Source organism: Triturus cristatus, chromosome 2_1, assembly GCF_964204655.1.
Source record: "Triturus cristatus chromosome 2_1, aTriCri1.1, whole genome shotgun sequence".
NCBI classification, from domain to species: domain Eukaryota; kingdom Metazoa; phylum Chordata; class Amphibia; order Caudata; family Salamandridae; genus Triturus; species Triturus cristatus.
In genome coordinates, this window is record NC_140581.1 from 211,966,581 (window position 1) to 211,982,128 (window position 15,548).

General features: G+C 42.3%; 1 protein-coding gene across 2 annotated transcripts in view; it reads right to left on the bottom strand.

Annotated features, from left to right (window-relative positions):
* Positions 1–15,548, bottom strand: part of CCDC68 (coiled-coil domain containing 68) — a 167,100-nt gene that overhangs the window by 18,894 nt on the left and 132,658 nt on the right. For both annotated transcript variants that reach the window (XM_085629985.1, XM_085629992.1), the window contains exon 10: positions 13,705–13,781. In XM_085629985.1, coding sequence (XP_085486111.1) covers positions 13,705–13,781 — 77 coding nt within the window. The remainder of the gene's footprint in view (positions 1–13,704; positions 13,782–15,548) is intronic.

Sequence of the window (15,548 nt, forward strand, 5' to 3'; positions counted from 1 at the left end):
CCATCATTTGTGCCTGGGGGAGGTTTCTTATTCAATTATATTTTGTTAACAAATTTTTGACTCTTGCTCAATTGAAATGACCAACCTACCTATGACATTTGTTTCAGTTGTCCTTAAAACGCTAACTCTCTCTTCCTTCTCTGTGCCATATCAGTGACTGTGGAGTATTTCACTGCAGCAATTCTCACTTTTCACCAGTACGCGGGTAAAGGCTTCATCGATTTCCACACCAAACTCGACGATGGATGCTTCATCCACGGAAACCCTATACAGTATAGCTATAGAATTGTTCTACTCTGGAGATTCGGGGTAATTGATGTATTGAACCACACAGACGCTCGTGTGTGGCAAATAGAAGAGAAATACTACATTTTTATTGCAAATTTTCGCAAATAAATTCTATTAAAAATAAACAGTCAATTTTCCTAGGTATCAGAAGTGGGACACGCACCTCTGTAAGGAGTGGAAGATTCTTCGGGTGCACAAAATTAGTCACTAAATTCTTAGTCTACTTACAGCCCTGGAATCGGGGTCTCTTGTCTGACAAAGAGTGCACCACAACCAGTAATTATCCCATAATCTACATGAAGTGTTTCCTTCCACACCAGTTATGAATCTCTAAAGAGCTGCCCGTCTGCTTGACCACGCTACAAGACAGGTAGTTAGAGGACACACTTAAAGAAAAGAACTGACTAACCAGAGGGGAGTCCCCTTGACTAAATTGGGTGTGTAATCCAACCCGCAACTAAATGCAAGTCTTCGACCAGTCTACTCAGGTAGATTTCTTACTATTGCCCACTAGGATAGTTTATGCTTTTCTAACAGATTTTAAGGCTACACACCAAGGTTACAATAAAATACATTCATGTCTGTGTAACTGCAGTTTTCATTACTTGCTCCTGCGTGTGGCAGAACGACTTAGGAATGACCTTTCTGCATGCACTGTTCACGTGTAACTTAGGAAGGAGTGAGGCTGCCCCTGTCTAACTAGAGAGTAATGTGCTACATGCCTAACACCCCAGGGGTGGTTGATTGCAGGTTTTCAGCTTGCTCATTATCTTAGATATGCTATTTTTGACAAACCCTAAGAAGATCCAGTCAGATAGAGAGGAAACATTAAATATGCCAAATATATCTATTTGACACCATGCACTACGAAAAACAGCAATCCACACCTGCTTAATCAAGGCAAATAATCGTCTATAAACATCAATGCAATTAAATAAAATATTCCTCCATGACTTTAATGATTAATGTGCTGCTCCCTCGCCATAAATAACAGATGTTCTATAATACCTGCAAATTAAGATGCTGATCAGGTACCTTCCAGCCTGATTTTTCTCTTTCCTTCAGCAAACGTGGCTGATAATTCATTCTGAAAATCATTCCCTGACAAATGGATTGGTAAAAAATTCAAAGCTTAGAAGTAATAACATTCAGAATATTACACTGCTTAAGGCAGACCCAGAGTTTCTACAGAGGTCGGCCCAATTATTTTTCAGTATAAATTCAAAATAGTAGCCACGCTGGTAAAATTTGTTACGCCCTATAGGTAGAGAAGCTGTCATTTTCTACATATGTAACGCAGCCTTCAAATCTTCCTATAGAAAATGGTTTGCAGTGGTAAAATGGGGCGGAGCAAAGGATAGCTTCCGCCAGACCACAGTATAACTTTTAAAAAGAGCCTGGAATAGCATGGTGGCTTCCAGTCATTCTACCAACCTTTAAACCTCTTCTACATTTGTATTTTGTTTTAAACTTTGTAGAAGCAGACTAGCACAAAATAGCCTAGCTAAAACAAGTCGTAAAAATGAATCATAGGATTTTTGAAATTCCACATCATGTGAGTTTTGAAAAGTTGTAGGACTGCACAGCATATAATGCTTATAAAAACAGATTTTTCAGGGTTTGTTTCCTATAAGCACTCGGAATGAAGATTACACCTTCTGCAGAAGTTAGTCCTTTGTTCTAAGAGGATGAGTAAGGCAGCTTCACATGGCCACAACAAAGTGGTTAGCAACGAGATTATTAGGATTGTAGCCTTCTGGCAAGCACAGGATCTGTTGCAAGACATTTTAGATGACAACGTCAAATGCCATGAAAATGCCCTTCCTCCTGCTGCTGCAAAAGATGGGCGTGTGAAAGATCCAGGTAAATGCCTTACTTTATAGTTGAACAACTTGAATCTGCCATGCATCCAGAATCTTCATATAAAATTTCAAGCTAGGAAGCACCAACTCAGATATCCTGGAGTCTCTTTATCTCCCTGCCAACATGAATGGAAGATTGGTGTCAGGACCAAGCCTCTGCTGATGCCTCCCTCATAACTAATGCATATTCTGCCCAATACTGGAGCCTTGGGACGGCTCTGCTGTTAAACCAAGTGTCGCAAAGCTGTGAAGCAGCAGTACCGTGTCCATCTATCTGTAGCAGAACCAACATGTCTCAGTTCAGTTTTGATTCTTATAGGGGTGAAAAGAAAATCAGCTCCTGAAAGCATAGAGAGGTTTCCTACTCCCTAGGGGCTGGAAGTGTGGACTCTGATGACTGGGCTTAGTTAATTTATACATTTTTCAACTAACTCTAAGGAAAGTTGAGAGAAGATCAGTTAAAAACCAGAACTACATTAAAGACACTGCATATTTCTGCCTGTTCATCTCTATAAGAACCAACCACGAGAGACACTTCAGGAAATTAGCAACTTTTCCATTTCTACCAGCACCTGTGCCCAGGAGGAGCATTTTCATCCCTAAAAATAGTTTTTAAGGAGATATCCAACCAAACAGATTAATTGCTGCGGAACAGTAGACATCAGAGCCTTTCACATCAAGACATCACAAAGGATGGCCAATTAGTATGTGGATCAGGGGCCAGCACAAATTCGATTTTGGACTCTGACCGCACCTTAGCACACCAGGAACTTCTTCATTTTACCCTTGCTTCATCAATTCCTAAGGATGCTGAATGTTTCATACATCACCGACCACCACCACCACCCACAGCTAAGTTAACAAAGCTCAATGGAATCTCCAAAGTCAGATCTGCTCACAGGCCACTACACTGAATGAGCCCGGTACCACTAAAAAGACCAATAGAGAAACAGAATACAGTTGGTTATTTTTAAACCCACAGCACCATTGTGCACATCTGGATGATTTTGCAGTCTTTATTCCAGATTGGAAAACACATTTGGTCTCCCCAGAATGAGTTTGGTCCTCGCTGCTTTTAAGGCCAAAATACTGGTAATATATGAACAAGAGTCTTCAGATGGATATCTACAATCCTAAATAGGCAAGGCACCTAACAAATTTACATCAAGTTGGCTCTGCACCTCAACCGATAAGATAGTTTTGTAATGCATTTGAGTGTCACAGTCATGGCATTCTTCTGCGAACAGAATTTCGAACAGCACATTTTTAAACCAATAGTTTAGCCGAATTCCGCCAACAGAATCAGGGGCACATGAGATTAGTGTCCTTATCCAGTGATTCAATGAAACCGTACATGACACCATCAACACACCATACAACAGATCACAAATAACTTTTTCAACTACCATTCTTCTTATATGTGCCTCTTTGCTTGCCTAATTGTTCATGTATAGAAGCCAAAAGGCCTCAGGTGGCATTATCCTGCCCTTCCACGTCACTGCAAAACAACTCTTTGACAGCCCAAATGCTACAGATTTAAGTTGGAAGTGTGCTTTTGTTTATTATCATTACCAGCAGCCAAATGTCTCATTACTGTACCTTGTACCACCAAACATTCCTACCATGTGTCCATAATCGACCTTAACAAATAGACACCTATCAAATGGAAAACGGTGGTCACATTAGACAAACTCAGGTGCCTTATAAATCTGAACTTATGATTACCCAAGTTTAGGGTTTTCACCTGCCCTTGTCTATCAAGTCACATATTTGTTCCCACCTTGTTAAGTTAGAATTTTTACCTGTACACCAAACATGACCCATTAACCCGACATTGTGATATTGACATTAACTACATTATATAATAACGTTTATGTCCCTTTTCAACTGTTTATCAGGCCAGTCAGCTCCAGGGCACTGCAGACTATTTCAGTATACCACTTCGGTTTAGACCAAACTTTTGGGACTGCGGGACACCTGTGTGACGGGGTGAGGCCTTCCTCTTGTGCAGGAATGGGGACTTTGGTAGGGTTGCCAATTTCCATCTCATACTGCAGCAGCCAATAAATGCAGTGACATTTTCTCTGGTAAACTAGATATCAGCCACGTCTACTGACAACATACAAGGAGAAGTAGAGATCCCCGATTAAAATCCCAATAACCTACTCATCCCTGTCCTGGAATATTGCAGGTCAAAATTAAAAAATGAACGATCTTGAATGGCGGGCAATTATTCATTGCAGATACATGCCTTTTTAATGGGATGTGGTTGTTAATGGAGATTACAATTAGATGAGTTTACAGAATTTCATATTTATAATAAAAAAGCAGCGGTGGACCAATGGACGGGGCTAGAACTTTATTTGTTTCAACCAAACTCCAATTCAATATAGAGAAACTGTAGGAGAGTAGGATCTGCCTCTTATGTTCCCCCACTTTTTTTCTGATGTTTACACTGGTTTTTGGCTATAGTCTGGCTGGGACACTGCTAATCAGGGCCCCAGCCTCTCTGTTCTCTCTAAACAACTTGGAGTGCATATTAGGTGCACTAGTGATTGGATACTGTGGTACCTTATGAGCCCCTACTATATGGTACCTTAGGTACCAAGGGCATAGGTACTTCACAGGCCTACCAGGGGCTGAAGCATGTATTATGCCACCCCTGGGAAGCAGACTAAATCGGACACCACAGGCCTGCTACTGCAGCCTGGATGAGGTGGTGCTAGCACTCCTCACTGAGATATAGGTTCACTAGATCTCTCCCTGCACACACATTTAAACCTATCAGCCACCCCTAAGGCAGGCCCTATCAATCCTGAGGGCAGGGTGCTTGGTTTCCATGTTAGGGGGTGCCTCTGCCTGAGCAGGGCCCCTCTGCAGCTCTCAGAGTCTATTCTCTGGGGCTGTTTGTGAATGCAGTCAAACCATATACTCTTAAGTGCATTATAACCTCGCGGTTAATGCTAACTTTGGAATGGCTGCATCAAAACTTGTCGTGTTTGGTGTCAAACGCTTTGGAATCATACCCCCACACCAGTAACTGGTGTGGGAGTATGATCCCACCCTTCTAGAGGGATAGACATGTACCTACTGTGGAACCGCAGTAGAATCCTGAAGAGCCCTGGCATCACAAAATGGATGCCACCAGTCACAGACACTGGGCTGCCCTCCTGCTGATGACCGAAACTCGCAGTGGAGGAGGACCAACAATATGTATTCTGTCACAGGGAGGTGTGACCACATCCCAGACAGGGTTTAGTGTATTGGGGCTGGGTGGGTGCACTCCTAGAGTGCTTAGAAGTCCTGCACTGGGGGAGCAGTAGGCTCCTCTGTGCATACACCAGTTTAAACCGGTCAGGGGCTACCTGCCCCTGCTCTGGCGCGAAACTGGACAAAGGAAAGTGGGTGTAGCCACCCAATCCCCTGACCCTCCCATAGGAGGGGTCATAGAGCTGGTCCCTCCCTTCCTTCTAGTATAAGTTAGGGAACCCTTGCCATTGCAAACTAGATATCCCTGGACGACGCTCTGAAGAAGAATCCTGGACCTTTGACGTTCCATTACCTCTGGAAGACGGAATAATCTCTCTTGGAGTCAAGGAGTGACTCCCCTGCTTGGCAGGCACCAAATCTTACAATCAATGGTTGCAAACGTTCCCGCTCCCGCCGGAGTCCGTAGTCCCTGCAGCCCAGGAAGAGGATTTCCTGACTTCTCCAAAACCATTGTGAGTCCCCAGTGATGCTGAGGCAAGTGGACCCCACAAGTGACGAGGAACCGCAATCCCTGGGTACCGTGCACTATTTTCGAGTGCAACCCCTTCACGGCGTTCTATGAACATGTGCATTGGACCACGTGTGGTCCAAGCCTCCAGCAGGATTCCCTTTGAAGATCAGAGGCCTACCCCCTCCCGAGTGACCGCGGGCCCCTGTTGAGTGAATCCTCCCGAGGCGTCTTTGCGATCCCTTGCCGGTTGGCTTGTGGGTCCCCAGAAGGCTTTACTACAGTTCCAAAGGGCTCCCCTAGTTGCCCCAGGCCTGCCCTGACTTACCCTCGCTGGGTGAGTCCCTCAGACCTTGCTGGTCTGCACCGCTGACTTTTTATCCTTTCCACGAGACTTGCTGTTACCAAGGCTTGTTGGCTCCAATCTGGTCGACACCGCAGTAAGCTGCAGACTTCGTGGGACACACTGAATCAAGCTCCTGGTCATCGTCAACGCCTCCTGGACCTCGTGGCTGAAGAGTCAAGACACCCGTGGATCACCTGAAATCACCCGACGACTGTGGGCATCCATCTTCCTCGCCCCAGGTCACTGCCAAGTGACTTTGAACACTGTCCCCTCTGCTTTCAGGTCTTCCTTCTTCTGAATCCAGCCTTGGATTCCACCGGACACTTCTCCTGTCTTCACAAGCAGCAAGTCTTCTTTGGCGCCCATTGAAAACTACGCCGTGACACGACACCAAAAGACACCTATGCACCCGGATTCCCTGGGTGAGGTAACTCCAGCACTACGGTGCTCCTGTGGGTGTTGGCTCTAGAACTACTTACCCTGCAAGTGACTTGCTTGTAGACTCTCCCGAAGTATCCTTAAACTCTAAATTTCCAATCGTGACTTGCTCCATTGAAGTCAATTGGGATTCGCGGCTGTGTTCTCACACTGCATGCGTCCCCCGTGGGTCCTTTACTTACCTGCCTTGGGTGGTTTAGTGAGGGTCCCAGCGCTTCTGAAGGCCCAAGGCCTTGTCCCCTCACAAGTCATTATCTCCAAGTCTCTTTTTTAGTATATGGTCTGTTACGCCCCTAGGGCCCCAGCCATATTTGTGCTTAACTTACTTATTGTGAAATGTTGATTTGTGCATATGTTCCGGACTTCTAATCTCAAAGAGAGTAGCAGAGAGTTGTTAGTAATATATATATATATATATATATATATATATATATATATATATATATATATATATATATATATATATATATATATATATACACCTGTGTGGTGTCCTTTCATTTAGTAATTCAAGAGATTATAAGGTAAAACAAGCTGCTTTACATTCCACTAAAGACTTAGCCTGAAGGCTGCTCTCCACAGCTACCACTAGGATAGCTTTCTTTAAAAGGTTGTCTTAAACCTACTACCATAAGAGTCGAATTGTACTGGTGCAATGTTTCCACTTTAACTAGTGAACAGCATATACCAGGCCAACTTCTCACAGAAACTACCTGTTCTCAAAGCATCATCATATGCTCTACATATACGGTTGACTAGAGCCACACCATCAAGGGAGATTGTGGACATTTTGAAAGTTTTTATCCCCTCCCCCCCAGGTTCCTGCTCTGGGAAAAAGGACATCATAGAGACATTGGAAAATATCATGGGGCAGCTTAAAAGGAAATAAAATCAAGAACACCACACACTTGTCATGAGGAGTCTTTAATACCCCATACCAAACCAAGGGGAGCACTGAAGATGCAGTCTTTGAAGAGGATGAGAGTTGGGGGGGGGGGGGGGGGGGGGGGGAGGGTCCCCGAGATAGTAAATCTGGAGAAAAGACAAACCTACAGAAGGAGAAGATTTATGACTTATTTCCAATTTCCACATTTAGTCCTGGAAATAACAATCTTGATAGATTATATCCTAATCAACATGGAAGGCTAGAAAATGGTGGTTGACAGACTACACAATGATCACAATCCACTGCTGGTCAGACCAGACAGGCTAGTGATTATTTTAGCTCTACAAATGTAATCACTGATTGTAGGAAAGTGGGTTTCTGTTGCAGTAACCTCCCCACTTTTTGCCTGGCTTTTGATGCAACTTTGACTGAAGAGTACTGTGTCCCTGCTAACTAGGTTCCAAGTGCCAGTGTTCTTTCCCTAAAACTATACCACAATTGGCACCACTTCAGTTACCCATGGAAGTCCATAGTAGGTGGTACCCCGGGAACTTAGGGATTGGGTACTGAAGATAGTCCACTGGGGCTGCAGCACTGGTTGGGTCACCCCAGGGACCCCTCACTAAAGCTATGCTCTCTGCCATTGCAGGCTGCATGTCTTGGTGCAGAAAAAACTAAAAAGTTGACATGACACACATCCCTGTGTGCCAGGCCCACAGACTATGCAGAAGATATAGGCAAGACACCCCTGTAGCAGTCCTTAGCCCTAAGGCAGGGTGCAATACATCTCCTGTGAGGACATATCTGCATGAGCTAATATGCCCCTGCAATATCCTTGTCGATTCCCGGATATTGTAAGTGACAAAGGAAGCCACAGTAAGTACATGGGCTGGACACTTGTCATTATGCGTTTCCCAGCTCCATGATGGCTTCTCTGAAGTATGGGATGTCTGGTACCAAAACATCTCAGCATACTAAACCTGCACTGATTCCAGTGTCAGATTTCTTAAAAAGTGCACACAGACACCCCTTAGAGGGGTCCTCTGAAACCTACAAATCCTTAGTGTGGTCACCGACTGGCCTAAGCCAGCCTGCTACCACCAGACTTGTTCGGACCTCATGGGGAGAGTGCCTGCACACTCCGAGGCTGAGAACAATGCCTTTCCTGAGTGGAAGTGTTCACACCTCCCCCTGGTCAGGAAGAGCCATGGATGGCCAGAGGCTTCAAAGGCCTTGCTGCTAGAGGGAGCAGGTCCCCTTCCTGTCTTCACCCCCTTTTTGGTGGGAGAACAGCAGGAAAACTTAGATAGAATAGGAGGTGTGCCCTCCTCTGCCAACTCCACCCCTCAGGTGCTGGAGGCGAAGTGAAGTACGCTTTACGGTGCCCACCATCTTGAAGATGGTGGGATTTATCCAATCAGGGCTAGGACTATGTAACCCTCCCTCAAGAGGTGGGCATAGTAGAGGGTGTAGAAACCCCAAGTAAGGAGCCCATTGGTCAATACCCGTCACTCTCTTGTAACACCCCTAAATCTAGTATCTAGTAGCTGCATCCTCAGACCCTGAACTTCACTTCCTGATGATCCAGGAAGAGCTGGACACTACAGAGTCTCACGAGCAAAGACGACTGCAGACACCAACTGACTTGACCCCAGCCATACCCGCCTGCCTTCAACAAAGATCAAGATTCTGGAGAACAGCGGACCGGTTTACCAGGCAACCAACTTCAAAGTAAAGACTCTGCAACCTGAAGAACCGCGACGCCTGCCCCGGTTCCACCTCTGCACCAGACACCTCCAGCCATAGTCCAAGTGGCCCACTGGTTTCAGCAAGGTTCCCCATTGCTCCAAAGCCCGAGTCCACAGTGAGCTGTCCTCTCCTGGACTCCTCGATGCCGCCTACAGCCTCTGCAAGGAGAACCCAAAAATCTAGTATGAACCTCTAAACCGGCCTGTATGATTCTTCAGCAGATCTGTGTAGATTCTGTATTTCCCAATCTAACTATTTAGAGGTTTGTATTGCCACATAATTTTCATAGAATCCACTAAAATACAGTATTATAGACAAAAATAAATTTATTTGTTTTTACTCTTTTTTCATCTTGAGATAATTTATACATTTTTTGGAAAGTGAAGCTAATCGGTTTTCACACATACTTTAGAATACAGACATTTTTACAAAAAGCATAATTGTGAGAAAAGACATCCTAGACATCTACAATATAAAAAAGCATTTACTATCCATTCATACATCATGCTTGCATTCAAACAGAAAACAGTAAAGAAAATTAGTCTAAAGATAGAAGGCTAAAACTATGAATTGGTCAGATTTTTCCAGTTGACTGAAAATAGGGAAGTTGCTGGTTTTCAATATCTTCGATATTGGCAATTTTGGCGGTCAACGCGCGTTTCAGTGGGTGAACCACCTTCTTCAGGACCAACTGCCGGGATTAGCAAGTAGGAATGTTAAAAAAGGGATGTCGGGGTGTCTGTGAAATAAGCACAAGGGATTTGTAAATGGCAAATGGTAGGGAAACATTAATTTGCATTTTAAATTTACAATTTACAAGGAGGGAATAGCTATCATGCGCTTTAGATGTAGAGTTTTTAGAGCGAGGGAACATGCGTCGAGAAGTGAAGTGTGGAACTTCAGAGACGACCCAAAGGTAATTTGTGCATAACAGTGAAGAAGACTAATATGAAAACAAGTGACTGATGAAAAGTGAGGTCCCAGAAAAAGGATTTATAGAGATCAACGGAAGAATGTGCACAGAAGATACCTATGAATTCATCTCCTGAGATATAGGTATATGGCCTTGCAAATCTGCTATTTCTTGAAGAAAGCGGTACTTGGTATTTCTGTAATAAACAAAGACTTGAGAATCTTAGACAAAAAGGAACAATCTATTGTGGCATTAAAGAGGCTGTAATTAAAGTGTCTATTTAGATACCTTAAAAGGTCTGGATGTGAGCATATGTTCTCACACTATAGTGTATCTGTACAGCTGCCGGTATTTGTCAATGGGACGGTACCTATAATTCTACAAAAGGAAGATTTTTGTGTCATGTTGTCTTTTGACATTAGTTTACCATAAAATAGTATAGTTTAATGGTCATCTGATGTACCTCAAATACGGTTTCCCATTCCCAAAGGGTTTCACATTCAAGCAGCAGTGTCGGCGTTCCTCCTGTCTGTCATTCTTCAGGATGCGCATTGGATTTAGAATAGTTCGTCCTGTTACAGCATAACGCTGTCAGCGGAGAAAAACGTAATATGGCATTTAAGGTAGTGCGTCCGCATTGCAACTGTGAGATGTAGTGACGTTCAAAATTAGGAGCGAACGACCACCCAAGTATGCTGACAATTGATAACTGTATCTCTTGTAAAAATGTCTGTATTCTAAAGTATGTGTGAAAACCGATTAGCTTCACTTTCCAAAAAATGTATAAATTATCTCAAGATGAAAAAAGAGTAAAAACAAATAAAAATTTATTTTTGTCTATAATACTGTATTTTAGTGGATTCTATGAAAATTATGTGGCAATACAAACCTCTAAATAGTTAGATTGGGAAATACAGAATCTACACAGATCTGCTGAAGAATCATACAGGCCGGTTTAGAGGTTCATACTAGATTTTTGTACTTGCTCCCTCCTCTAGGGCCTCAATTTAAACAGGGAGACCCTCCTTTCATTATCTGCAAGGAGAACCCTCCTGCCCCAAACCGCAACCTGTTCCAATAAGCCGTTTCTGATGCCAAAAGATCCCATCCCTTCATCAGGACCATCAGTTATCATAGTACCACTGCAAAATAAATTTAGTTGTAGAGATCCAGCCAACTATAGGCTTATCTCCCTTTTGGATGAAGCTGAAGAGATGAATGGGCGGGTGTTATTTAATTGCCTACAAATCTGTAATGATGCAAACTACATAATTGCAGATACTCAAGCTGGATTTACAAAATGGCTGTGGACTGTGGATAAGGTGCTTCAATTAAATGCAATCTGTGAAAAATATTTTCATATAAAGAGAATGCCTTAATTTATCACTCTTGTTGACCCAAAAGCAGCCTTTGGTTCTCAAATAAACCCAAATTCTGGATCACAATTTAACACTCTGGAATCGACAGGCATCCACAACAAAGTGATATCTTTGAAATTCCTACAGTAATGCACCAGGATTGTTTACTGGCACATCTTCTATTCAGCATATTTGTAAACATTGTGTCATCCAAAATTTCTTATTTCCTTACGCAGATGATACAGTCTGATCATCCTTAATTGAGAATTTGAAATATAAGTTGATTGATTCATTTGTTAGCTTCTATTGGTGAACAGAGCTAACCGTTATAATTTTTAAGACAAAAGCTATACTGATGAAATCTGCCCCCCTCCTCAGAAGGCATCCGTGGGTGAAGGGGCTGCCCCTTGACAGAGTGATCCACTTGATTATCGAAGTATACATTATCATAACCTTGACTGGTGCTCACAAATAGAAGAGGATGTAGCCATACTCAGTCTTCAACTGCAGTTTCTGCTTTTAAAACAAAGTTGGTTGCCAAACGTGAGGAGTAACATACTAGCAAGAAGTGGTCACAGTAGCATTGTAGGGTGCTGAAATGTGGGGTTGAACTAAAGCAATCGTACTACAACTAATAGAGAATAACTTCTTGCTCTCTTTGGTAAAGGTAGGCCCTGGTACACTCTTGACCTCCTAGAATTTGGAGATCGGTATGAAAACAATTAGAAATTAAATTGCCCTACATCCTGTTTTATCCTAGATATGATTGAATAGGAACCATCTTGTTAGTTCATATTTAAGGTCTCTGCTAGAATGAATCTCCTTCTAAAAAACAAATGGCATTCAATGGGCAAGGAATGTGAAGGACCTGCTTCTAGAATGGAGGGTTAATAATATAAGGGACAACCCCACCTCACTAGGTCTCAATACCACTAGAACGATAAACGTTTACCCCGAAACTTTTTCCCCGCTTGGAATCACCACGCGGTCGTTACAACGACCGCGTTGTGATTCCGCATACTATGACTCCGCAAGTCGGAAGAACGACTTGCGGAGGAGGGGGGGAGGTGTTGGATTTAAAATTCAACACCTTCCCTAGTGTCCGCACAGACTGGAGTTGGAATAGTAAATTATACTATTCCAACATCCAGCTCCCCCCTCCGCAAGTCGTTGTTCCGACTTGCAGAGTAATGGTATGCGGAATCACAACGCTGTCGTTGTAACAACCGCATTGTGATTCCAAGCGGGGAAAAAGGCGGCGGAATAACGTCGTAGATTCCACTAGAACAGTTAATGAGGTATACTGGTAATACAAGCTTAGTAGAATACCCAAACCCAAAGTTGGTGCCTTAAGTGGAGAATTACCTGGCTTTGGAAAGTTTTTCTGGGTGTGAGACCTACCTTGGCCAGTGGCAATTCCTGGCAATACACACTTTATAGATAAAACGTGGGGCCTGATTTAGATCTTGGCGGATAGATAACTCCATCACAATGGTAACGGATATCCCGACCACTGAAATATCAATTCAATAGGATATAATTGGATTTATATTTCGGCAGATGGGATATCCGTCACCGTTGTGATGGAGTAACCTGTCCGTCTGGATCTAAATCAGGCCCTTAGGCCAGGGATCCTCCCTACCGAAGCTTAATGTGCAAAGCATGAAAAATATTTTGTAAGTGGTGTGCTTTGTAACTGTAGTTTGGAAGGTAAAGATACTTTGCTTTTTTGAACCAAAACTGAAAGGCCAAGGCAAAATTGGCTTCTCCCACTATTTTAAGAAATATGGCATAAGACCATACCTTTATGATCTAGCATTATGTTACAGAATGAATGAAGATATGGTATATACATCAGTTGCTTCTTTTATATGGTCCCTGTGGCTACTGGTGAAGAGGCAAACACACATTTTAATTAATGGAAAACTCCTCATATTTTCTCTAATTTCTACTTTGTAATCAATGATGTTTGCACCCTTAAGGTGCGAAAATGTTCTTGCTTTACTGCTTTACGATCTTTCATGTTCTGGATTTTTATTGTTATTATAATTTGCATTCATGTTTTTGTATTATATACAATAATAAACACAAACACTAAACAATACACTGGCCTTCTTCAAGTATATAGCTAGAAAAATGATCTTACTTTGCAGAGACGCCTTTAGAAATTTTCAATTTTTGATTGCTTGACCAATTTGCCACATTTTGCTTCAGATCTTTATTCTGTAAAAACAAACAAGAAAAACATATTTATGTTTTAAGAATATTACAATGAAATGTTTCTTAAAATAATATTGTTTCAGTTTTACTCAACAGGGTGTTTGAATGTCACAAATGTGAACTTGTAGATTTGGAGTAAAGTGTACCAAGAATAATAGAACAGTAGAGCAGGCTCCAATAGTCAAACGAGCAATATGTACATGTACTCTTAGTCTCTCCAATGGAAAAACATGACCTTATCTCACAGTACTATTAAATGTAGGGGTATCCCCTCTCCAACTCGAAAACACACCCTTATTCTCAGGCCTTTGTCCTGCTAGCGCTCAGGGAGAAACCAAATTGGGCACCCTTTCAACTGCTGCTAAATAAAACGAGGCAACAGGTGGCCCTTTTGTGTCTGCAAGTCAGTTCCTGGCTGATTACATCAGAGAAGTGACAGGCCTCCGAGCACAGGCATCTTTGTTCCTTCCCTACCTTCCCTGAATCACCCAGAGGTTAGCTCTTTAACTGCGACACCAAGTAGTTGGCGAGGACTGGCAGTGGGTGGGGTAGGGAAATGGGAGCGAAGAGACTTGGGCAGGTGTAAAACACAGGTGAATGAGGGCTGTAGTTAAATATGATTAATGAAAGCTTAATCGCTAGTTCCTGATCGGAGGGAGACTGCTGCATAACCTTAATGCAGACAGCTCTGTGAAGAGCTCTGGCATGGGCGAGCCTGGCATTCTAAGGCCAGCTTTGCGTATTGTTGCTCTTGAGAGGGCCAACTAAAATGGTCAAAAAAACTACAAGGCTACATTTGTGAATGTGGAAATACCACCAACCAATACCTGTGACTCAGGATTAGGGATTCACTGGTACAAATAGCTCATTTTGGGCACATACGTTTAACTTGATTTGCAAAATACTTGTGGAATTTTGCTCCTAATTAGTACAGACAAGACTTTAAATTCATCTTGATATTTATGGGTAACAACTATATACTGATAGTACCTCAATAACTCCTTAATAATTCAACACAGTAATGAACCGAAAAGCTGCAGGCAAGTACACCATCACACAACACCTAGTTTTATAAATGCAAGTTTAACTCGGGCAACCTGAAATTCACTTTCTATTTTTGAAGATGTTGCAGAATGGAGAAGTGAAATCTAGTGCATTTATAAATAAAGATAAATAATAAAATAACTAGTAAAAGTGTTCTGATAAACAGGAAATATGTTAATATTCGAAGAAAGGTGTTCCTTTATATTTTAATTCACAGACATTGCCCAGCTTTGTTTTTGTGTAATAAAAACCCTGCCAACGATTAAAAAAAATATATACACACATATATATATATATATATTCACTGAAAAAACCATAGGTTTCACACAAGTTATAGTTAGCTGTACATTTCACTCGTAAAAAACCAATGAAATTCCCCCGTTATAGTTAGTGCAGGCAACTATAACTCACGCGACCGCAATCCTCTGCTGATGCTAATACTGTATTTAGACACTTATTTGCCCATGTCTTCTTCCATTAAATTTTAGCTATACATATATTACAAATATTTTTTTTTCATAAAGACACATATGTCATCAGCAGAGGATTGCGGTCGCGTGAGTTATAGTTGCCTGCACTAACTATAACGGGGGAATTTCATTGGTTTTTTACGAGTGAAATGTACAGCTAACTATAACTTGTGTGAAACCTATGGTTTTTTCAGTGAATTTGCAAGGTTTTTTAAATGCTAATTCCTAACTATAACGTGTGTGAAACCTATGGTTT